The sequence below is a fragment of the Eurosta solidaginis genome, chromosome 2, assembly GCF_040869045.1.
Source record: "Eurosta solidaginis isolate ZX-2024a chromosome 2, ASM4086904v1, whole genome shotgun sequence".
Lineage (NCBI taxonomy): Eukaryota > Metazoa > Arthropoda > Insecta > Diptera > Tephritidae > Eurosta > Eurosta solidaginis.
Genome location: NC_090320.1, coordinates 264,482,465 through 264,508,711, shown reverse-complemented (window position 1 = coordinate 264,508,711; position 26,247 = coordinate 264,482,465). Strand labels below are relative to the sequence as shown.

The following is a 26,247-nucleotide window of genomic DNA, read 5'->3' as shown; positions in this document are numbered from 1 at the left end:
AAGTAAAAACTTCTAGATTTCAGTTAATTTGTGCTATTGAAATGAGTAAGATCACCTTTTGAAGACATTTATTTGGAATATTTCATGCAAAGCCAATGAGGTATACGGATTTGGCGCAATACACGTTTTTCTAAACACTTATGGATCTCTTTGCATTGACAATGGCGAGTACCAAACAAAATTTAATTATGAGCTGTAAAAGCTCTATGCAGACATCGGAATAGGTCCTAGAATTAAAATATAGCGGCTTCGCTTGGATGGCCATATTATGCGAATAAAAAACTATGCTCCGGCTTCCGTTCCGCTGCATAGACCATGTGGAAAAGGATCTCAAAAATAGCCACCTCATTTTACGGTTAAAGCCCCCCTTAACTCATATCGATCCTGAGTTATGTCTCTAAGTTACTTCATTAGCCGGTTGCGAATTATAAGCACATGCAAAGGCCTATGAAAGAAGCGAAAGAAAAATCATCATAGCTTCAAATACTTAAATAGCGGTGTCCTTGGGAGCTTCATGGAGCAACGAAAAACAATTCGGTATTCGCCTAGATGTCGTGATAGTGCAGCCGTTTTAACAAAATAAGCAGTGAATCAGTTTTCGCTTGCACTTCAAGCGATTATACTCCACTTAGCGCATACAATCTGGCATCATAATCAGCTTTGAAATTTATTTTCAAAATGAAATGGAAACAAACAAATTACATCTAAAAATGTAAACGTCACTTAGAACTTACATAAAAAATCAAAATTCAACAGACTTCGAAGTCAAGTTAAGTTTTGCCAAGTTTTGAGTAATGAGTAACATGCAATGTTCATTTAACAGAACAGTGACAGTTCTCAAGTCAAGTCAAATCTATGCTAAGTGTGAGTAATGGGCCCTATTGTGTACCACGCCAAGATTGTCCACTAAGCAATAAACGTCAAAGTTACAAACAGCATCGCTCAACTGATGCAAAACTCAGGTCCAAAGTTACATTTTTGGTATGTAACACTACTGAGTTGCATTTGATAGTTTAATCAATTTGTGTAGTATGTACAAATCAAATAGTTGTATATATTATTGTGCAAATATAAATAATATAAGATTTGTGGCCTCCTACAATGCGAAAACATACGGAAACCAAAATTTATTTAAATTAGGGCCAAAAAAGTCAAATGAAACTTAACAAATTATAAAGCGTGTAACAAGTTTTCCTCATGAATAATTTCACTTGTATGGCTGTTTACACAAATGCATAAGGTAAATTTATATAAACGCTTCAAAGCCAAGATAACGGTAAGTTTAATTGTTTTTCGAATGGCGTTGCCAAAGCGTTTATATAAATCTGCCTTTTGTTGCGATGCTTCGCCCGACAGATGAGTTAAATTTATGGCCGCTCCTATATCTTGCTACGCAAAGTTTGTTGAATGTTAAGGGATTCAAAAAATTGAGAAACTGTCAAAGGAGGATTTACAACTATTTCATCGCTTCAAAGCGATGAAATGTCAAGGAGTCTCAGATCGATGCAAGACAACCAAAGCGTCTATGTAAATCCGCCTTAATTTCTGGCGATGTGAAAGTCCCCCGCAAATAAAACGGTGCCGTGAGTGGAAATAAAACAAACTAGCAGTCAAAAATATGAGGACGAAAAGGGTAACATTGTTTGGCAGAATCCTCGACGTTCTTCTACGATGTATTGTCGTCCAATTAAATTTATTTTCTCTAAGGAAACAAAAGATTTTATTATTTCTGAAACGAACAAAATTTTAGAGGAGGTAAATGCTTTGTTGACAACAAAGTACTTTCTCGAAGAATGCGAGGTTTATGTAAATCACAACATACTCCTAACAATGATTGACGGAAATGTTTGCAATGCTTTGACTGAAACTTCTTCCGCACAAAAGTTTTATATTTGTGGTGCCACTCCAAAGATATGAATGATGAGACACGGGTTTTTATGCCTAACCCAGGTAAACTTGGTTTTGGCTTGTCTACTCTACATGCCTGGATAAGATGTTTTGAATGCTTGCTTCACATAAGTTATCGTCTCGAAGTAAAAAAATGGCAGCTTAGTAATGAGGCAGATAAATAGAGTGTTAAGCAATGTTCCAACGAAATCCAGAATAAATTTAAAAGTGAACTTGGGTTGATAGTAGATCAACCAAAACCAGGATTCGGCAATACCAATGATGGTAATACTGCTCGAAGGTTTTTCGAAAATTCTGATGCTAGTGCTGCAATTACGGGATTGGATGTAAAGCCTATTGGTCAACTTTCTGAAAAAGCACAAGAAGCCCGTAACAAAGATTAGAGACGATTCAGGGATGATAACACACAAAAGCAGTCGCGCTTAGCCACGAATAGAGATCTTATGAATATGTTACTTATAACATCGTATCCCTTAGTTAACAGCTTAAGGGAGGTACCCAAGAAAAAATGTCTTCAGAAGTCTTACATTCAGTCTCCTCCGATAATGTTGAGGAGTCAATAAATACCCCAGTTGTCTCAAGCTTTCACAGTAATGATGCTCATGACCATTCCACAAATGACTCATCGAATGACAGTGACGATAATGAATGGTAACATAATTATGAAAGAAAACTTACGCTATAACTTTTTCCTTGATCAGTAAGTAGTAAAGTAAAGCAAAAAGTAGTAAAATTTTAGAAAAAAATAAGAAAAAAGGCACATATGGCTGAAAAAATATTATACTTGTAATAAATGACTATATATGAAACTGAAAATATTAGAAAATAATTTTGTTCAGCTAGCTTGTTCTACACGAAACAGTGTGTAACATAAGAAACGTAAAGGCCGAACGAAAATGATAGAGAATACCATTGCTAGACGAAATCGTAAAGAGACGAATCGTTCGCCTGAGCTATCGTTCGCAATACAGAATTATGCCCTTAATTTATCACATTTTCAATGTATTTAACCAAAACTTTTTCGACTGCTGAGTGGAATTTCACCCGATTTCAGCCACCGTTTGGAAAACACCCAATTTAAAATATTTTGACGTGAGCTGGGGCATTTATGCAAAAAATTCTGGAATGGGGCTTTCAGCAGAGATAGGCCGATATTCTGCTCAGTAGTCATATACGTAACACTCCCATATTGCTACAACAATATGTGCGCAATGAGTTTTTAATTGACGAAGCATTAGATTGCAGTAGCTTAAGTTTTGCAATTAAAAACTATAATTTTTTTACATTTCTTCGTGGAAAAGAAAACCGAAAACATTTTAACAGAAATATATCACCACTCTGATGTTTACGAGTGTACCCTCTCTGTACTATTAATTTAGAAGTATTACATACATTTTTGACAGCATTTCATTTATAACAACACTTATGAACATCCCGTAACTCGTTTTATTTAGTCTTGAGCATAACTTGCAGGAGATAAATATGTATTAGAATTTCTTTTTATTTCGTTTACTAATTAAGGTGGGTGAGGGAGAACGCATGTAAGTGGGAGTACGAGTGAGAGTAATTATTTGAAAGAGTATACCATATTTGGTGTATAATTCCATATATGTATGAGGTAATTAAGGTCGGAGAGATAGAGAGATCACGAAACTTTGGCACACCTGCTTACCTGCTCCGAATAACTGGTAGCTATCTAAGCAACAGAGTACTCCTTTTTGATACGGATGACCAAGAAATCACAACATCACGGGCGGTGTCCCTCAGGGATCTGTTCTAGGTCCAGCTTTTTGGAATGCGATGTATAACGGTGTGCTACAAATCGACCTTCCCGGAGGCATGGAAATTGTCGGCTATGCAGATGATATTGTCGTAGTAGCAGTGACCAAGAAACTTGATCTGCTCCAAGCATTATGTAATGACGCCGTGGGAAGAATAAAGGAAGGGCTGACGAACATGGGGCTGGTGATGGCTAGCAATAAGACAGAAGTAGTTCTGGTGAGCTCAAAGCGGACTGCGGATGAGTTGGTCCTAACCATAGGAGATTATCAAATAAATTCAAAGCCTTCCTTGAAATATCTAGGAGTAATCATTGACTCAAAACTAACTTTTAGGGAGCACTTCAGGGCGGTGGGAGTGTAAGTTTCTAGAGTTAGTTGAGCCCTAACGCGAATAATGCCCAACATCGGCGGCCCAGGCGAAGCTACCCGTCAGCTATTATCCAACGTAATCGGCTCTATAATATTATATGCAGCACCAGTATGGCACGGATCTAAAATAGTCCACCAAACAGATATACTAGCAGCCTACCGCATTACTGCTATACAAATAGCATGTGCTTATCGGACGGTGTCTGACGACGCGATCCATGTTTTATCCAGGAAAATTCCAGTAGATCTACTCTCAGGTGAAATGGCCGATCTGTATCATTGGAATCGGCCGACCATCTGAAGATGCTAAGAAAAGCGCAAGGTCAGGAACAATAGTTAAGTGGCAAGAACGGTAGGAAGATTCGAGAAAATGGTGATGGACCTTCATGCTAGTCCGTAATATAGGGGAATGGTACGAGCGAAGACACGGCGAACTAAATTACCACCTCAGACAGATATTGAGGGGCACGACGCCTCCAAGGAATATCTACATAAGCATGGGATAGAGGAGGATCCTTTCTGTCCACACTGTTCCTCCGAATTGGAAAGCGCAGAACATGTAATATTTCACTGCCCTCGAATCACGGCGAAAGACTGTCTGTAAACAGAGTTTTTGGAGAGGAGCCTTCCGTTAGGTATTTAGTTCCAGGAGTGTGCGGACAAATAGATTGTTGGATTGCTGTGAGCAAGATGGCCTTTATAGTAATGATGAAATTGATGCATGCTGAAGGGGAGCGCAGAGAAATGCGCATACGAAGTATGCCTTTCCCCTCCGTGACGCTATCGGTGGCCCACAGGGTGCGGACACATGAACAGGATTAGCTTCATTGGGCCACTTGGTGGTAGTGAGCTACCCCCACGTCCAATAAAAAAAAAAGATAGAGAGTGTGGAAGAGTGAGTAAGCATGGGAATTAAAGCGGGAGTGGAAATTAGAGTGGGAATGAGATTGGTATTGGGTTTGGGAGTGAGGGGAAAAATTACAATGAGAAGGGAGTGTAGATGAAGAGTAAAAGGAAAGGAAAGGAATAAGAAAGGGAAATGGTTGGAAAAGTAGTAAAGTTTTAGTTTGTTCGATGATATGGTGATGTAATAAAAGGAAAGGGAAGTATAGTTTTAAAATACGATGCCAGGACAAAGTTTGCCGGTTACGCTAGTACACGGTTAACAGTTTGAGCCTAAATATCAAACTTTTTTGTTCTATATATGTATATGGCCAAACCAAATTGGTTTCAAATTTAGATTATACCGGTCTTCGCTTGAATGTGTGTGCAGAACTAGGTTTCAGTTTTAATCCATAGAGGTCTACAACAGCATCTAAAAAAAAACCAATCTTGTGGACTGGCTGAGCTATTACATCTGTGGAACAAAACTGTGGGTGAAAACCAAAAACTAAAAGGTTGGCTATGGTATCGTTATGACTAAGGCGTTATTCTATGACTTACCGATTACATTGACTTTCATAGAGTTGGGGCTGGAGTTTTACACGTAGTTTGCCAGGGCCTCAAAGTAGTTGTTCCGCAATTTTCTTTTTATCTCATGATATATTCATACACGGGGGAACTTTACAGTCGTGATCAAACTTTGGTCTCAAAATTGAAAGCATTTAATTTAAGACATTCGTACCAATTTCATTACATACAATAAAAAATAGTTATTTACTCGCAATCATAAAAGTTTATTTGTACATGATATATAAAACAAATATCGACTGTTGAGTGGAATGTCACCATATCTCAATTCGAACACGACCTATCTCACAATGTTTCGAAAGTCGGTGTTCTGTCGAGTAAGGGTTTTATTCCACTCAACAGTGAATTTATAACAACACCAAAGATGTATGGCGACTTATAAATTCTCTAACTTTTTGATTTCTTAAATCTGTAAATACATTCGGAATATCGGACCCACGACCAAAGTAGTGTGCCACCGCACAAAGTTTGCCATTCACAAGCGCCCCTGCTCCAGAATCTCCATTATCCAGCATACTTTGACATCCAGCACAAATGGTTGAGTCTCGTAGAGGACATGACGATATAGTTTTAAAACGGTTCTTGCATTCATCCTTTTGTATTATAGGCATTCTAGTAGTTCTGAGATAAGGAGATAAATCTGGATTCCATCCACTCACTTGCATATCACTGCCCGGTTCTAATATGATATTGGTATCGCAAAGCTTTACAGAACTTACTAAATTATCCTTCCATTGAAAATTGCCAAGCACTTTAATCAAAGCTATTTGCATAAACTGTGGTGCTTCCTTATTCTCAAGATCAATAAATATATCGCGCACTGGGAGTTGTTGAATACCTCCTCTGTTAAAGTAATTTATATCGCTTTCACCAGCTAGAACGGCGAGATTCCCCTTTTTTTCTACGCATGCCGCATCTGTAAGCACCGCATCCTCAGAGATTATGGAACCAACACAAATATACCTGGAACGACTAAATATTGATACGGTATGGTTGCTGTCATTTATTCGTATAAGGTTTCCATTAACGCGGAACTCCGCGTTCGCATTGGATGAAAAGTAGTGTAGAACGACAAAGACGATAGCGAAAAGATTTCTTGAATTCATTTTAATTTAAGAACTTTTTTGTTACTTTTTAAGTATAAACTACATCGAAATTAGTTTTGTGGGCGCTATTTATACCCAACTGAGCGATGTGAACAAAAAATTAGCAAAAAACCTTCAGTCAAAATTGCGGCCACCGTGGTGTGATGGTAGCGTGCTCCGCCTATCACCCGGTATGCCCTGGGTTCAACTCCCGGGCAAAGCAACATCAAAATTTTAGAAATAAGGTTTTTCAATTAGGAGAAAATTTTTCTAAGCGGGGTCGCCCCTCGGCAGTGTTTGGCAAGCGCTCCGGGTGTATTTCTGCCATGAAAAGCTCTCAGTGAAAACTCATCTGCCTTGCAGATGCCGTTCGGAGTCGGCATAAAACATGTAGGTCCCGTCCGGTCAATTTGTAGGGAAAATCAAGAGGAGCACGACGCAAATTGGAAGAGAAGCTCGGCCTTAGATCTCTTCGGAGGTTATCGCGCCTTAAATTTATTTATTTTTTTAAATACAAAAAAAGTACAAGGGGTTCACTTAATTAGTTTTATCTGTATCTGTAGTTTCTATTGTATACTGCCAAAAAAAAAACAGGTTTGGGAGAAGAGCACAAAATTCTGTACAACAACACTGTTCGAACTTAAATGGGCTGATATAAACAATATCTTTTGTTGAGTGTTAATAAGGCATTAATTTGTTGTAGATTTGAACGTCTGTTCGTCGTTCACATATTCGTAAAACTAACCTTAAACCGCGTCCCAGTTCGCACGATATGCCAAGATATGATTTTGAAAAAAATAACGAGATCGTCCAGAAAATAATATTTAAATGGTCCCAACAAATCGCGAAATACTAGCAGTCACGTAGATAAGCACACGGTGATAAACTGAAGGAAGGATATAGTGGAGTTCTTAAAGGAGGATACAATAATTCCCTGAAACACTTTCTTTTTTTGAATGATCTTGAAAACAACGAACAGATCCGCCGATAATTAAAAAATATTGGGTGGCAGTTCTTCCGATATAATTCCCTAAACAATCGTGAAATACTTTCCAAAAGAATCTTGAAAACTATATGGAGTTAGTTCCCATAAGGTGTCGACGGTATTATTACGTAAACAATCCAGAAACGGATCCAAACAGCTCCAAGGAGATCTCGAACACAGTCTCTCAACGGTCCCGAACCGACCTTTAATAATCTCAAAGTATCTAATCTATAGAAATTCAGAAACGATTTCGAGCACAATCCCGAAACAATCCTGAGGTATTCTAAAAGTGGTCCCGAAAAGATTGCAAACACGGTTCGAACTGGCGCAAAATTTAGTTCTGATTAGAGCTTACGATTTCTTCTCGAACACAAGCGAGATTTTCTAGACCAGAGAATTCGACTTCTCGCGAGATTCTCGTGACTCGAAATACTCGTAAATCTTGCGAGCTTCTCGACATTACCTCAATTGCTGTATGGACAGTATTTATACACTTGCTTTTTTTACTTGAGAATTTTATTATTTTTTTTTTTTTTTTTTTTGATTATATTGCTTTCCAATGACATTTCACTCAAAACATCTTTATTATACATATAATTTTGTTCACAATATTTTATTTTTTTAACGAAACCTCGAGAACACGGCTTCTTGCGAGATCCTCGAAATACTCGTAATACTCGCGAGCTTCTCGGCTTTCAATTCAGTCGCTGCATTGGCAATACTCTACACATTTCGGGATTTTTTAGTTGTGGCTTTGTGGAAATTTTCGCTTGCGTTCCAGGAGAAATCGTAAGCTCTATATAAAACAGCCAATGAATAGATTACATTGAATGTCGAGAAGCTCGCGAGCCATACGAGCCTTACGAATAATTCGAGATTCGGGAATCTCGCGTAAATCTCTTCTCGAACAAGTTCGAAAAATCGTAAGCTCTAGTTTTGATTTCGTCCTGTCTTCATATAATCTCGGAAGTACGGAAGTGGTCCCGGAATGATGCCGAAATTGTCCTGTAAGTAACCAGAAGACACAATCTTTTAGACTAACATCTATATAAACCTTGAACCGTGGATACATCTTATATATATGTATATAAAAATGAATGCCATTTTTCGTTGTGATTTTATAATTTAAGAACGGGCTCACCTATCCAAACCAAATTTGTAGGCTTTGTTCTGACTATTCAGTAGATGGTTTGCGTTTTAAGAATCGGATACCAGGGCCTCGAGATATAGGCCAAAAAGTAGACCCGGGTAACCCTAGGATGTGTTTGTACAATATGGGTATCAAATGGAAGCTGTTGATGAATGCTATAGTATAGAGTATTTTTCATGCCGCTCCGTGACTAGGGACTGGAGATATAGAACAAAACGTGGACCCGGATAACTATAGGATGTGTTTGTACAATATGGGTAGCAGATGCGGCCTGTTGATGATTGCTATATTATAGATTATTTTTCATGCCCCTCCGTGACTAGGGTCTCGAGATATAGACCAAAACGTGGACCCGGTTAACCCTAGGATGTATTTGAACCACATGAGTATCCATTATACGTTGTTGATAAATGCTAATGAAAAGAGGGTATTTCTTTTCGCTGGGTAACTAAGGACTCGAGATATAGACCAATTGGGAACTCCCCTTCAGGTTAAGAGATTGCATTCTTATGTACTACAACCAGTTAAAATGGTATATTCAATCACATAACAATATAATATTTTTACCTGAAGGCGCTGAAAAGCGCTCAATATATGGAGAAATTATTTTGAAAAACACACCAAAAACCCATTTATTTGGTCAGATTCATCCCACTTAGTCAGCGGATTATACGTTTTCATATTAACATACATACTACATCAATAATAGTTTAATCATTTACTAAACGACTTGTTACCTACTTCTTTCGCTCTCAAAATGTATGTACTTTCGTCTTAACAAGCTTAATAATTATTCCCATCTACAAACTTACTTGCATTATATTTATATCAATATGTATGTATGTAGCAGGCAGATCGACAAACAAAGTAGGCTTTGAAAAGACATCGAACAATATTACGGTGCATTTTTGTTTTTGCATAGAGAAATACATGAATATTTTGTATAGATAGGTATATAGAGCTTTGGCTCTTAGAATTAAGAAAATTCAAATTAGGAGAATAAATGACATTGGAGTGTAAACATCGCTGTAGAGTTTCCTTTGGTTATAAGATTGTATTTAATTGAAGTGAAAAAAATGTACAGTGATAAAAGGTTACCTTTATGTCAAAAATGGCGATGGTGATCCGTGGATGATGCGTCCTGCTTTGCGGTTGATCGAAAAAGAGAGCGGTTGGCTCGCCGGTGACAACCGTTTACCCGAAAGAATCCTCCGTTTGGGGGGGAAAGTCACCCACACATAAACGCCGACATGCATGTGCATGTGTGCTGACAAACTACACATACACGTGTATGCACATGCATGAGGTGGTAATGGTGTGGGTGGCTGGAAATTAAATCGAGTATCGAGTTGTATTAGGGGGGTCGCGATCAGATGCGGAAAAGTTAGGCATCCTGCCTAAGCAGCCTGAATAATATGTTATTGATTTGAATTTTACGTACTGAACTTTTTTATCTTTCAAGGTACTGTTAGTTCTAGCCAATAACAAAACTTTTTTAACATTTTAATCATTTAGGGCCATTTTCACTATCTTCCGTTAGTTACTTACCTTAAGTTACCGAAATTTTCATGCTAACAGAAGCTTCGCGTCTCAGTTAAGTGCAAGGAAAAAGTGGAAACAAAGGTCAGTTGTTTGGCTATTTTTCTTGTATTCTCAATGGATTTTTAGAAATTTTAACAAAATTTTTGTAACATTTATCATTTAGGGCCGTTTTCACCATCTTCAGTTAGTTACTTAACTTAAGTTACCGAAATTTTCGGGTTCTTCATGCTAACTGAACCTTCACGTCTTAATTAAGTGAAAAGAAAAAGTGTAAACAAAAGTTAGCTGTTTCGCAATTTTTCGAGTATTCCGATTTTCCGCTTTGCCCTGCAAAATATTCACAATTATCAATTTAACCGGAGGTTGGTCACCCTGTATTGGTGATAACGAAAATGTCAAATGAAGATCTGATAGATCGCTATCCTCCAGGTTAATATTGTTTTCACACAGAAACTTAATGATCTCATTTCATCTTCTAATGAAATCTTAAATTTTTTGCTTTCACACAGCAGTAACTGCTCGATTAGTATGAAGGATGAAATGTCAAGCGAATAAAATGACAATGCTATATGACAGACAATCATGGCGGAATGATACAAGGTGGCAGCATGGTGACCTACCTACATACATAAATAAGAATTCCATGTACTTTGTTTTTGTAAATTCGATGGACAAATGTCAAAATAGTACTGCGCCGGAAGTTGATGTATTAAATCAAATAAAAAATGGTTATAATCAGCTGTTCGATGCGGCCACCTTGTATCGTTCCGCCATGCAGACAATGACATTTACTTTGACAAATGACATTTTTAAGCACTGAACACACCAAAAACTAAGAAACTGAACGCTGCCAACAGAGTTGCATTGTGCTTTTGACTTCATTAGACATTCGATTAGCTACTAATGAAATAATTATAGATTCGAAATTTGTAGGGAAGATTGAGCTCAATAAGCGTCTTAATGTAGAAAACTGCCTTTATTATTCAATAAGCCGTCTGTGTGAAAACAGTATAAATCTAACTTAAATGGAGATGGTGAAAACGGTCCATAAATACCATCAATATTTCCATATTTACTAGCAAGCTCCTTTACGCAACAGTGTCAAAACTCTACCTGAACGAGCCAAAATATTACGTTTGCAATCAAATAGGCAACGATTGGGATACGTGCGCTTGTCAGAGCCGCAAACAGGCAATAGACTGCGATCGCAGCTACATAATTTCAGATCATCAGCAGTAATTATTTCTTCTGCCAAAATGTTGCTCCTGCGTAGCTGCTCGTTACCACAAACTCCTGAACGCAATAGAGCAAGACTGCGTCCTCTGTTCGCCAACTTTTTGCGTGCATATTCATAGAGGCAACGATTAGCATAGGTCTTCATATTAGATGCACAAACGGGTTGATATATGCGACCACAAAGACATCTCTCTGCAACATTTTTAACAGCTCCAGCTTCAACGCCAATGCTCGCTCGATAAATACCACAGCAACATAAAAGCATTAAGCTTAAAGAAATTATAGAAAATTTTATTGAAATGCGCATTTTGCACAACTTTTTTGTTATAAAGAATGAATTTTAGTGGAATTTTTTTTTTAAATACGTGCGATTTTGCGCAAATACTCGTATAAACTGAAATATAATATAGTAAGTTATCTCCCTTGCAAGGCTATCGCTGCTTAATCGATTATTTTATTATATGTGTGTATGGGCTACCGATTTTATCAATTCTGCAATTATTTATAGCTTGATAAGCAATGTAAGTGGGCACAATTTATTGGAAAAGCAATATTGTGATGAGATCGGGAGGTATTTTGAAGAAAACAGATCCATCTTTAATGATCGAAAATTAGGCTTAGGCTTCAGTGAGTAAGTAAGAGTTCTGAATGGTACAGTTTTTTTTTATAAAAATGTATTCAATTATCACCCAGAGCTTCATAAAAGTCAGTCAGTTTGATTCATACAGTCGTACAGAGGTTCAGACTGTATTACCCTTTTATCTGCAATCACTCAACTATTTTCTGACGTAAATCAAAGGCACTCTAATCTGTTGGTAACTAATCAGTATATACTTGAATATTTTATTGCTTTCACAGGTTCATGAACAGTCAGTATCGAAAACAAACAGTTAAAAACATTGCCGCATACAATATGGACGTCCAGCAATCGGTTAAAAGTCATATCTTGCTGCTTTAGTATCCGTTCGACTCACTAAATTACCAAAAAAAATTAAATTTAATACAATAAATTGCTTTTCTGAGCAGTACCCAAATTTGGAATCACCGGCCCGAAACAGATATGAGCAAGGCCGGATTAACCCTCAACGGGGCCCTAGGCAACCATCAATTTGGGGGCCCTTTTTTTTACGTCCATTCCCTTATTTTTTCGAATAAAAAATATAAACTTACAACTTTCATAAAAATTTTATTGTCACAATGGAATAATATCAATAAAATTACTATTTACATTTTAAACATATCGTTTCTACATTTGTTTTCGGCAAATTCATCAATTAAGTATATCACCAATATCGATTTTGATCACTAAATCTGACTCAATGCAAAGTATATCTAACATCTCGGGTCGCTCTTGTCGCGTTGTAGCTCTTTCAGCTGCTTTGATTCATTTTAATTGCGAAAAGGATCGTTCGGCAGTAAAATTTGTGAACATTAATGTTAAAAAAATCCGAAGAGCTATTTCTGTGCTAGGAAATACATCGGCTAATTGATCCTCTTTTAGAATATTATACAAATGACTATAAGTTTTTTGTGCATCAGTGTATCGGGAGTTCACGTAACTTTGGAATTGTTTCATTTCAATGAAAAATTTTTCCAAATCTCTAGAATAAAAACGAACTAAGTTATTTATAGCTTCGTCGAGGTCTCCATCCTTTAGAGAAAAGTTGATGAGAAATGCAAATCTCTCTGAAACTTCCATATACACTTTAGCACGTCGTTTGATTTCACTGTGAAGATTGTCGATGATTTCGAGAAAACCTTTTGTCCTAAAATCATCGCGAGGCGAAAATTCTACTTCTACTGGACTTCTGGAGCATTTCGTTCATTAGGTTGGTTTTTTCTACGACGAGTACATTTTACGATTTCTGTATAGCCTACACCAGGTAATAATTGTTCCGTTTTTTCCTCGAAATCATTGAACTTTTCACAGAATGAAACTAAGGTCTCTTCTAACAATCCGGACATAAAATCACACGTTTGCAAATCTGCTTTTTCACTTTGCAATGACTTACTCAGTCAACGCATAGCAGTCAAAATAGAGTTCCATAAAATCAACAGGAAACCAAATTCGAATTTTTGCATTTTATTCGCGATACACGTCGCCTCATAACGGGTATCAGTATTTTGTGATTCATTATCAGCAATCATTTCTAGAACCTCTAATAATATGATACCAAATGAATCGTAAACTGCATTTATCGCATTCGTATGTGCTTCCCAGCGTGTAGTTGACAATGTCTTCAAAGTTTTCTCATTATTTGCTTGATTTTTTAATACGTCCTAACCATAGGTGGAAGCGGAAAAAAATTATATAATGTCTGCATAATGGCGAAAAAATCTACTGCATAAAACAGCACTTCACAGCATGCTCTGCAACCAAATTAAGGGAATGCGCGGAACAGGAAACATAGATCGCATTCTCATTCAAACTCAATATTCTTGCTTGCATACCTTTATACTTCCCGGACATGTTTAATGCGTTGTCATATTATTGTCCTCTACAATTTTGAATATCTAAACCACAGTCTTCAGTAAGGAACTTTAAAGTTTGATTCGCTAGACTTTCACCAGTATGACCTTTCAACTGAAGAAAAGTTAGAAACTTTTTTATTATTCAATATAATTTCCTTCCACTTCCGACACACTTCTTTGCACGCTCATACAATTTGTCAAATAAGTTTGAAATGTCCTTTTTAGGAGCCTTGTTTAGTTTGTCGGTCGTCGACTTTTGAATGCGGTCAATTGAGTTTTATTTATTTGAGTAAAATTTATTTTCAGTTCTTATTATATTTTTCTTTCAATCTCTAGAATGTTATGTTTGTAAAAAAATATTAGAAGTATTTTGATTTTTTCAGGGGCCCCTAGAATCGGACGAATACGCTTATTTTGCTTCGTTCCAAAGAACAACATTCGATCTTGATATTTATCTGGATCAATTTTAGATCCACAGGCTGGATCTGTTTATTTGGTTTTTTGTGGAAAATTTCACCTTACTTAGGGCATTCGATATTTAACAATTTTTGTCCACTAGACAACCCATACATTTTTACTTTAAGTCTCGAAAAAAATTATTTACGCTATAAAACTATTATATTATATTCATTTTAAGGCTGCCTCCGTGGTGTGGTAGTAGCATGCACTGCCTATCACACCAAGTTTTTAAACGGGGTCCCCCCGGCAGTGATTTGACAAGCATATGATCTGCCATAAAAAGCTTCTCATTGAAAACTTATCTCGTCCCGATTATTGGTAGGAAAATTAAGAAAAGATCACGACGCAAATTGAGAGAGAAGCTCGGCCTCTCTTCGCAGGTTATCGCGCGTTATATTTATTTATTTTATTTTTTTTATATTAATTTAAACCATGTTAGAAAAACTATTAATTTTTTATTTACATATCTACAACAAAATATGAAATATAAAATAACCACAACATAGTGAACAATAGCTATTTGCACAAAGCTCCAGACAGAAGTAAAACTTTTAATATCAGCCAATTGTTGTTTAGTTCAAAACTCATCTTTTGATAACTTTCCCGACATATTTGGGCGCGTTTTTACAGCCGACCCTTTTGTAAAGCATTTGTAGTCTAGCTTTTCCTAAGTGCAATATCGCATACAATTTTATTAGAAAAATTTGTCGGATTTGAGGCATGGTTTAGAGATCTAATAATACTGATATTAGTTATAATTTGCTTTAACTTTTTAAGTTAAATTTTATGGAGCGTTTCGGGAAAACAAAATTTGAATATTACAGGCACCCCACTATGTGTACACATTACAAGGCTGCCACCTAACTATAATATTGTAACGAATTTACTGCAAATCCTCTTATTTGCAACCTTCTGCTAAGTTCGAATCACTAAACTGTTGAATAAATAACTCCACTCTTTAATAATGCAAAATGGGGTTTATTAAAGTACTTCACAATACTGTTGTCGCCTTTTATACTGTCTGGTTTCCTCGTTGCATACTTCTAGGCTTTTCCATTCCAGAACTTACTAGTTAGTTATCAGCTACAAAACCACCAGCCACAACTAAGTTTATAGCTTCTCATATGCGCGTGAGTAATACTATGTTCAAACAGAAAAATAAATTGAGGAAATTTCGATTTGAATTGAGTGCTGTTCATACAATTCGATTTAGCTTACACAATAGTAATTTGATAGCTGGTTGGCTCATCTCTACCGCAAGAACATACCTTTGTTCAGACTGTCAAAATGAACACGCACATTATTGGGCGAATGAAATTGAATGAAAACATAAAACTTTGAAATTTTTGTGTGTTGTAAGAAAATGTGTTCAATGTTTTGGTTTCATTTTGAGTTTGCCATCTTCTTTTGACAATCCCTACTCCAGTGAAATGAAAGACATAAAATCAGCTGATGAGATGAGCCAACCATATAGTTCAGCCATGCGTAACTGACGTTAAAATATACTCAATAAACACACTTTACAATGTTGCATTTGCAGTTTGAAACAATTTATTACGCAATTTTTTTTAAATGGGCAATTTATTATTACAATTTATTATATGACAAATTGCGTAATAAATTGCCCAAATAGTATAAATTGCCAATTTGGTGTGTATTTGAACCTAGTATAATACTTGCACAAATTATTGCCCTCTCTTGTGAGCACCTCAAATAAGATATATGCATGTGTTTGTGCGTCTCTTCTCCGCTGCGTGTACGTACATATGTGTAGACATATTGATTGAATTATTGATGTGCATCAAGTCACTGCTTAGCATCGGCTTAGAGATGATAGTATCCCTTAGTGTTGCTAATATTCGTTACAATATATATATCATCTTGTTAAGCCACTACTATCTCATAAATGCCTCAAACCGGTTCTAATTAAAATTGATACACAGATAACTAATTTTTCATTCTAAGACATTTTAATTAGATGTTTTCAAAGAAGATATTTTTGAATTTTTGCCACCTATTTCAAACCTTTTCACCGAATTAGGGAAAGTTTAAAGAGGTGCTGCCACTGCGGTTGCATTTAAAATTCTGGCAGCTATTTGAAAGTTTTTAAAAATTGAATGTGATACGTCAATACATATATATATCAATAGAGGGGGAATTTTATTATATATTGAATTGAATTTAAATATTTTTATGTAGGCGATACACTCCAAGTACTGTCTTGGACGTTTTACAAGGTTGCCACTTTTCGAATTTTTTTAACAGATTAATTGAGATATGCAAATGGATATCCAACTACCTTTGTATATCAGCTTTTATTTCTAAAATGGTTAAAATAATGCGTCACACTATAATCTCTTTTGCTTGTATGCGGGTACTAAGGGTACACATAGTTTTTCATGAAATAAATTTTTTAGTTTCCACCTTAATTACTTATCTAACTTTATATTTTCACTACCGTACCCTGCAGGAGTCTTCCCTTCCTTTATTTGAAAAATGGACCCCCCCCCCTTTCCTCCTCACTCTCTGTAACATCAAATAGACCACAAGTTTAGACTTTTTCTTCTATTTCTCCTCCTTATTCCGCCCTTCTCTTAGTATTTTCTTCACCTCACTCCCAAACCCATTCCCACTCTCACTCCCACTCTCATTCCCACTGCTACTCTCATGCATGGAATCTATATAATAAATATTGGATACCCCTTCAAATTTTTAGGAAAAACATTAGGACAATTCTCTCGGTCTAGAAAACGTAGTAGAAAACCTAGAAAATATTACACGTTTTCTATACCAAATATACAACACTCAGAGAACGCACCACAATTAATATCCTTTCTATCTGAGCTTTTAAAAAGTTAACAAATCTGCTGCGCAGAGAAAATTTTTTTTTTTTTATTTGAAACTTCAGTCCCAACGTTCTTGTCACATTTATAAATTTTCTATTCATATATACATGAACTTGTCTATAGAAAAAGTATAAACCCTAGAAACTTTTCTCATATGCATTTTGTTATTGCGTAAAGGAAGCTTCTGGCAGTAAAATGAAAAACTTTCTACGTTTTCTATGGATTCTAGGTAGAGGGAATACTCTGTTGCTAATTAATTGTTTGTTTCATTGACGCTCTCACTGCTGCTACCACTTCTATGCTATATGCCTCTCTAACCTAAGTTACCTTATATAAGTAATTTATATACCAAATATTGGATATCCCTTTCAAATTATTTATTTATTTATTTATTTATATATTTAAGTCTACAGTACCAAATACCTTACAGACTAGAACAATATATTTTGATAAATCCCAAACAGGGAAGTAATAGTATATAGAATAATACAAAATACAAGTTTTTTACTAACAAATTGCATTAAGTGTTTTTACAAAATGTGATTTTGAGGAAGCAAAGTCAACATGGTTTGTGATTGAAAATAAAGCATTAATTTCACGCAATGCCCGAGCAATAGGCGCCATACTCGCATATTTTGTTTTAAAATTTTCTAAATAAAAGGGGAACAATGTACGCAGATTTCTTTACGGAACATTAAAACTAATACACTCAAGTAAAACTGGACAATCAAATACGCCATTAATAACATTAAACATGAACCCAAGTGAAAGGACTTTCCGTTGTTTTTCCAAAGAATCCAAGTTTATTAGCATACTTCGAGCATCGTACGAGGGATCTGGTTCCTCAAACCGAAGGGAACGTAACGAGTGTTTCAGAAAAACTTTTTGCACCCGCTCGATCCTATTGATCGAAAGCTGATCATATGGACGCCAAATAAAGACTGCACACTCCAAGTGTGACCGGACAAGCGACGTAAAGATTTGTTTATGGGTGTAGGGGTCGGCAAATTCAGACGATTTGCGACGAATGAAACCCAAAAGAGAATATGATTTCGAAATTATACCATTTAAATGACTGTTGAAATTAAACTTTGCATCAAACACAACTCATAAATCCTTAAATTCTGTAACGGATTGCAGTACACCAGTACCAATAGCCTACGATGTACTCAGATTGGACTGACGCTTGGAAAAAGATAAATGGAAACATTTTTTAATATTTAAAGAGAGGTGCGATTTCACACACCATCTATAAAGATTGTCGAGATCCTTCTGTAGGTTCATCGCGTCAACTAAGTTTCTAACATTACAAAAAATTTTTAAATCGTCGGAATAAAGCAAAAACTCTACATGTAAGAAACCAGGGATGCACCTTAACGTTAAGCTAATCGTTTATCAAAAACTTTCCACCGTTTCCGTTGAAACACTTCGAAATATTATCGAAAAATGAATTATCCAGATAAATTGTATCTCGTTTTTAACCGAAACGAAAAGCTTTCGATAACGTTAAAAACGTTAACAAAATCGTGATACTTTATGTTTGAATTGTGCTGGCAATGCTATTGCTATGGTGAAGCCGTAAGGTGGTAACAGCGAGCGGACATACACACAAACTCCATGTATTTTGTTTGTGTAATTCGTTGGTGGTAATATCAAAAATACTCTGACAAATGTTCGTACTGTCAAAATTCATGAGAAAAGTTGCAATCAGCTTGGCTAATGCTTCCACCTTTAATTACTCCGCCATCAATCAGCTTTGCCAGCATAGTTTGAAAGTAATAATCAACATAAACGATTTGATTTCGTTTTGATTTGGCAGAAAACGAAACAAAATCATTTCGCTAATTTGACATTTAATTATCGTAACGAAATGATATCGGTTCGTTGGTTAAGCATGCCTGTAATAAACAATCACTTATGTCGTTAATAAATAGTATAAATAGGGACGGGGGGGGACCGGGGCGGCCACCGTGGTGTGATGGTAGCGTGCTCCGCCTATCACACCGTATGCCCTGGGTTCAACTCCCGGGCAAAGCAACATCAAAATTTTAGAAATAAGATTTTTCAATTAGAAGAAAATTTTTCTAAGCGGTGTCGCCCCTCGGCAGTGTCTGGCAAGCGCTCCGATTGTATTTCTGCCATGAAAAGCTCTCAGTGAAAACTCATCTGCCTTGCAGATGCCGTTCGGAGTCGGCATAAAATATGTAGGTCCCGTCCGGCCAATTTGTAGGGAAAAATCAAGAGGAGCACGACGCAAATTGGAAGAGAAGCTCGGCCTTAGATCTCTTCGGAGGTTATCGCGCCTTACATGTATGTATGTATGTATGTATTCAAAAAGTTTTGAGATACATGACAGCTTCGCTATAGACCTATAGTTGCGAACATCACTTTTACTTCCATTTTAGAAAAACGTCGTTATGTAAATCAGTTTCCAATCATTTAGGAATGTACCTGCGGATAGGGATTTATTAAAAATGATCACGAGTGGACTAACTACTGCACAACTTTTAAATAAAATAGCTGAGAAACCATCGACATCTGTCTTAGAAGAATGCTTAAAGTATGCTAAATCATCAATAATATCCTTTGAAGAAATATCCAAGTTCCCAAAGTTCAAGAATGGCGGGATTTCAGCAGAAAAATTAGGGGGCACCCCGTCATCAGTCACATACTTTGACTTATTACGGGGGTTTCGTGAAATTGCATTTTTGTTTCACTTCTACTTCTATTCCTACCTCCACGCCCTCTACCTCTCCCAGCTAAATGACTTCATATATGTATAGAATCTACTTATGGAATCAACATATATACCAAATATTATATACTACTTCAAATAGCTACGGAGACAGAAAAATTCCTTTCACTTCCACTCTCATTCCCTCTACCGTGCCCACTTTCACTCCCACGCCCTTCATCTCTTCCACCTAAATTACCGCATACATGTATAGAATTCAAACATTGTATACCCCTTCATATAAATACCTAGATTTTAATTCGCTATAAAAATTCTTGCTACAAGTTTTCTGTATCTATCACTCCCACTTCCGCTTCCATTCTCACTCCTGCACGTTCTACCTCTCCCACCTAAATGACCTCATCTATGGAATATACTAAATATTTAAAGTTGCAGTTTCAATCTCACTCAATCCTACCTCCACTTCCACCCTTGCTCATACTTCCGTTTCGACTCCCTTCACCTCTACCACATAATTTTTTTGATATTTGGAATATCTAAACCAAATATTGGTTACTTGCTTGAAATAATACGGATATAGTTATAGCACACTTAGATATTTCTCAACCGACGGCTGATACCGCCCACTTTTTCAAAATTGTATATAGCCAGAAAAATACAGCGTTACGACGTGAACGTACTGTGAAATTTTTTTCAAGATCACATACGCATGCATATTTTTATTCATAAGATATCGCAAAGCTGTCGAATTTCTGATGCAAATTTTAATCACATGAAATTAAGCTCAGTCAGCCAGGTAAAAAGCTTATTATTGAGTTTAAACCCAACCACCCACTTCATTTGAACTGTGGAGCAACAGTCACTCTATATCAATCTTAATATATTAATATAATAAACAAGCGATTTATTTTAAATTAAAAAAAGCATCTAACTTCAATTTAACTTTATTCGTTTTCGTTTTTTTGCAGTCGCCAGCACACCAGAAAACATACCAAAACGTGAACGTGACGATCTATCCACGGGCGGCAGCGCTACAGTTTGTGGCAGTGCAACATCGATTGGTTCAGCAAGTGCGAGTGCAACAAGTGAAAGACGTACAAAAGCTGACAGTCCAACTGTTAGCAACACGACTGGAGTATTCGGGAGTAGTAGCGGTGGGGGTATAGGCGCTGGTAGCACCTACGCTAATGAAGAAATAACAAGTACAACAACAACTGCAACAACACAGGCAACAAATAGTGCACTCGAGAGTGTGACTATCAATGGTCAAATTGGAAGTGAGTAAATTTGTTGAAATTTTTTCTAAAAAATATTTAATGAAAGCTGTAAGTAGTTTATTTTTATTTTTAAGTTAAAGCGTGTTTTAAGCAAATAAAATGTTTCCTGGAAGTTTGCATATAGCATTATTTTCAAAATAAACAGCTTTCTTCTAATTTCGATTGCTTCAAACACATTTAAAGTGTCTTTTGTGACCGATAAAGAAATTTTCCAGCTCGTACTTTATAAACCAAAAACTGTAATGGTCGACTATGGCGTATACGTGACGCCTTTGGCTACCCCAAATTTCACTAAATGGTGTTGTTAACAACAAATCTCTTACATGTGTACGTACAACAACAATAACAGAGCTTAACAATAAATCTACCAGAGTACGATTTAACACAAAATCGTAGCTTATGCACATAAAAGTATAAGAAAAGCAATTGAACAGTCAAATAAACAATGCCAAATCCATTGGGGACGCCTACAAAAGGCGTTATTGTAATTTTGGGTGTACCGTTAACGAGAAATGTACGCATGGATGTATGCATACATAGACGCATGCATGAGTGCACATTAGACTGTGTCGAAAGAAAAAGTTGCTAATGTCCGCCCCTAAATTTAAAGATTATGTTGAGAGGGTTTCGGAAATTTTTTTTTTTTTTTTGTTGATCCTTCGAAATAAAGCCGAAAATGTTTTTTCGTTGTAATTTGGTTATTTTACGTCCGATTTTTAAAGTTGATATGTCATTATTTTGGCCTTGAGAAGCTTCACATTTCCGTTTAATTTCCTTTTAAGCTATGAAGTAATTTTCACATGATGAGGTCAACTAACAAAATTGTACCCCCCCCCCCCCCCCCCTTCCAAAAGTATCCTTTTTTCCTTACCAAACGAAAGTACTTAAAATTTCAAGAAAATGTTGCTTTCAAACCAAATCACTAAAATAATAAACAAAGAAATTATATCACTTTCAATATTTATTTCAACTGTTATTTTGCCTGATTCTTATTATACCTTAAACTCATGATATTTTTAGAGGAAAAATTATTATTAGGGTTTGCGTTGAAAAGTTAATAAAGATATGCCAAATATCATAAATAGGGGAAGTCAAAGTAAATAAGTGAGTCAAACCTGTTGTATCGTATTTATAATAATAACACTATGCGACAAAATCAACTTTTTTTCTGGGTATTGGACACAACCTACTTTTTTGTAGAGATTGGGGCTTAAGTAAACAATATTGTTATTATTATAAATACGAAACAACAGGTTTGACTCACTTATTGACTTCCCCTACAATTTTGTTAGTTGACCTCATCATGTGAAAATGACTTCATAGCTTAAAAGGAAATTAAACGGAAATGTGAAGCTTCTCAAGGCCAAAATAATGACATATCAATTTGAAAAATCGGACGTCAAATAACCAAATTACAACGAAAAAACATTTTCGGCTTTGTTTCGAAGGATCAACAAAAAATAAAAAAAAAATTTCCGAAACCCTCTCAACATAATCTTTAAATTTAGGGGCGGACATTAGCAACTTTTTTTTTTTTTTGTATGGGGCCAACCCAGTCTAGTGCACATATAAACAAACAAATGAGTAAGCGGGGGTTTACAATAATTTTTGCAGATTTCGAGAAATTTGTTCATCGAAGCAATAAAAGCAATGAGACAATTAATGTGTTGGGTTGCACACACTATATTATTGTATATTGCATACTTTTAGGCAGAAGAAAATTTATTGATTGTAGATGAAGGCTTAGACGATTCTTTCGTGGCAAACTTATAGCCGAGCCACAAGTAACATTGCCACAATCGACCAAGATGTTTGTAAGTACTAAGGAACTTCAGACTAAGCAATTGAAATTTATATCGCCTTGCACATTCACATATAAAATTTCGCGAAGCACTTTTATAAACATTCTCACTAGACAAGAAAAATATTTGCTAGCATATTTTCTGTTCTAATCATTTATTAAATTGCAGTTCTCAACTGTGAAAAATTTTAGAAAAGCACGAACAAGTGGGAAAGATAATTTCACGTGCAAAGTGTGATAGCAGTCTTAGCCAAATCAAATGTCAAATTCTTGTTCTAATGCTTAGCTTGCAACAGAAGTTGGAAGATGGCTACCTCGTTGGCCGTTTCATATCAAAAACTGGTCAGAAACACTTAGTTACCCGTCAAGGGGTCAGTGAGTCCAACTGATGCCCCACTGAGCCATTGGAATCGTGAAACTTTCAGCGGCACGCACGTTCAAGTAGCAAAGTTCAAGCAAAGAGATGAACGTGGCGAGTTCCAGGGATATCTTAAGGTTCCGCCATTTAGATCATTTGTTTCAAAAACTAGTTCGATGCAACTACGACCGAGATCAGACAAATAGCCTTCGGCTACTTGGTGGCAGAGCTTTGATATCCACTTGAATATAAAAGTAATTCTTTAAGAATTTAAACTCCATATAGCAAGCATTGCATCCACCACATCCTTAATAGTGGCGACCACCACCTAGAAAATATTTCAGTAATTGGGCAGCGCAACTTTTAGGCTGAAGCCAACCACCTTGCAGCATAACTGCCTCCCTACCCTTCCATCCATCTTGGGTCGTTCCGTCAATGAGTTCACTAGATCCCGTACTGATTCACTAACATACTACTTTCATGATTGAATATGAATGGTGAATCTATCCACAGGACCTTATGCCGATACACATTGCTGTTCCATCAAGATTTAAGACCAAGCCGGAAAGTGTGGAGTGCTTCTAATCAACTAGCTTACTTATATCGTGCACCTCAAAAGTGTTGCCTGAATAATCCCGTTACTTTCAACTATTCTCAATCGATACATCACTTCGATCCTCTTAGCTGTGATAGAAGTGTTAAGTGCTGCCAACCACACCAGAACTCCATGGAAGAGAATTGGCTTCTTAAGAGACCTCATCGTTTCCCCATGTAAGCGGTAAAAAGGTAACTGAGTAACAATCCAAAGGTAACTACATTGGCAGCCAGCACCATCGGTACTCCCCTAATTGAAGGAGTAACAATTTAGAAATTTTTTATCTGCTCTTATATATGTATATGTAAATAGCCCCAGCTTGGCTTGACAGCTAATCCACATGACTGAGACTACACCCATCTCCCCCTGTAGGACGTCCCTTAGTGTATTCAGAAATTTTACCATCACAACGATTTTTAGGTCGTCTACGTGAGCCACCACTCGTAAGGTCCTTAAGCAGGTTGTTCACAACGACATAAACTGTGCCTTACTCCATCTCACCCTTCTTCAGCCATCACTCTCCCCTCTCCACTAAGCCATCTCGATGCTTTTGCAAAATCGTAAGGGAGCCTCGTAGGACGTTTTTATTTTTATAGTCTCATAATTATTTTTCTTCTCTGATAATTTCTTCATCTTCCTCCTTCCTGCCACCAGACGATAGAAGATATAATCTTATCGGGTGTTCCGACCATTGCCGAGGGGAACCCCGCTCTAAAGTCGAACTTAAGACCTTTGGCATGGCAGAAGAGCACTACTCGCTATATCACGGCGGCAGCCATTTCAAGATGCCCAATGGAAATACGTTCCATATAAATATTTACTCACAACAAATTTTCATAATGAGCTGAAATCCTAATCAGGTTGATTTTGTACTAACATTTTGTTTTTGCTTCAATATTTATTTTATCTTTCTATAATTTTGTCATGAGCAAGGACCTAAATAATTATGGTTTGTTTTTAATTTCGCAGGGCACGGTTCGCTTACAATTGTACGACGATCGAATAGCCGCAAGAGCTTCATACAGTTGGACGCACAACAACAACAACAACAGCAACAACAAAATATTGTCGCATCGCCCTCAACAGCCACAACAACACCTATAAGTGGTGGCGGGGGTCCATTGCAACCACAAAAAAATCCAACACAACCATTTCCCCCCGCAGCCGCTGATTTAGCAGCTCAACAGCTAGGTAGCAGTATCGACAAAAAGCTCGTACAACAAACTGCAGCCCATTCAACAGCAACAAGCACTGACAATCGGAATAGCGCTGACAACCGCACTGAAATTGAAACAAACGCACCAGCGAGTTTTATAGCTCAGCCAGCAGCTTCAGTACAAAGCACTTTAAAGGCAGGGACATCAACAGCTCCAGTGGGTATACCACCCGCAGCCCCACTTGTTGGCAATATCAACCGCACAAACGCTACCACCGCCGTTAATATTATTAAAACTAGCAACAACAACAACAGTAACACAAGCAATCAGCTTAGTTCAGCCACCACCACCATCAGCTCACTTATCAACAAAATGCAATCAGAGACACCAAGTTCACCGAATGCCGGTAATTTTAGTTCAATTTCGGCCGATAATGAAAATGATGGACAAACGTCGGAGGAAAATGTCGCACGTGAATCGCCACCGACGGCGATTATTGATTTGGCTACGGAAAATTTACCAGCTGTCGATACACCAGACGCATGCGATAAAGCGGCAGTGAGGTGAGTATGAGTAGAATATGGGAGGGGTCTGGGAGCCGGAATATACAAGTACATACTTTCCAGGCAAAAACTTTCCATGATATGTAAAGATTTTTGGAGCTGCATTCCAATTTAATTGCTGGTTTTAGACTTGTGTCAAAAATTCATTACCCATACTTTAAAGGCTTTTTTATAGCTTCCAGCTTGAACCTAAAAAAAACTTCTGAAAAGGACAAGAATTTCGACTATTGGCTGTATCTTGAGTCAGCCACGTTCGACTTCACTTAGACTGTGTAATCAACTCCAGCTCTCTTATGATAGCGCTGATGTTGAGCCTAGTTTTCTACAAAGCTGTCACTTAGTACAAGTACGTTACTCTTCCATCCTTGATTCAAATCGAAGTATAACAATGCTCGTTGCTAGCCCCTATCATAAGTGATATGCGTGACAAATACTCCAGTATTCTCAAGTGCATTTTCATTACGTCCCAGACGCGTTGAAAAAAACCAATGTCCATAC

The 26,247-nt window shown here is 36.8% G+C and overlaps 2 protein-coding genes across 4 annotated transcripts in view; one reads left to right on the top strand and one right to left on the bottom strand.

The window, feature by feature from the left end:
- Pde1c (Phosphodiesterase 1c) overlaps positions 1–26,247 on the top strand; it is a 704,757-nt gene that overhangs the window by 447,993 nt on the left and 230,517 nt on the right. For all 3 annotated transcript variants that reach the window (XM_067767820.1, XM_067767821.1, XM_067767819.1), the window contains 2 exons: positions 20,967–21,275; positions 24,999–25,749. In XM_067767820.1, the coding sequence (XP_067623921.1) occupies positions 20,967–21,275; positions 24,999–25,749 (1,060 nt within the window). The remainder of the gene's footprint in view (positions 1–20,966; positions 21,276–24,998; positions 25,750–26,247) is intronic.
- LOC137240150 (double-headed protease inhibitor, submandibular gland-like) lies at positions 10,377–11,860 on the bottom strand (the record flags this gene model as incomplete). The annotated part of the gene is made up of 1 exon (XM_067766091.1): positions 10,377–11,860. A coding segment is annotated over one exon (495 nt), but the record flags the coding sequence as incomplete, so codon positions are not given.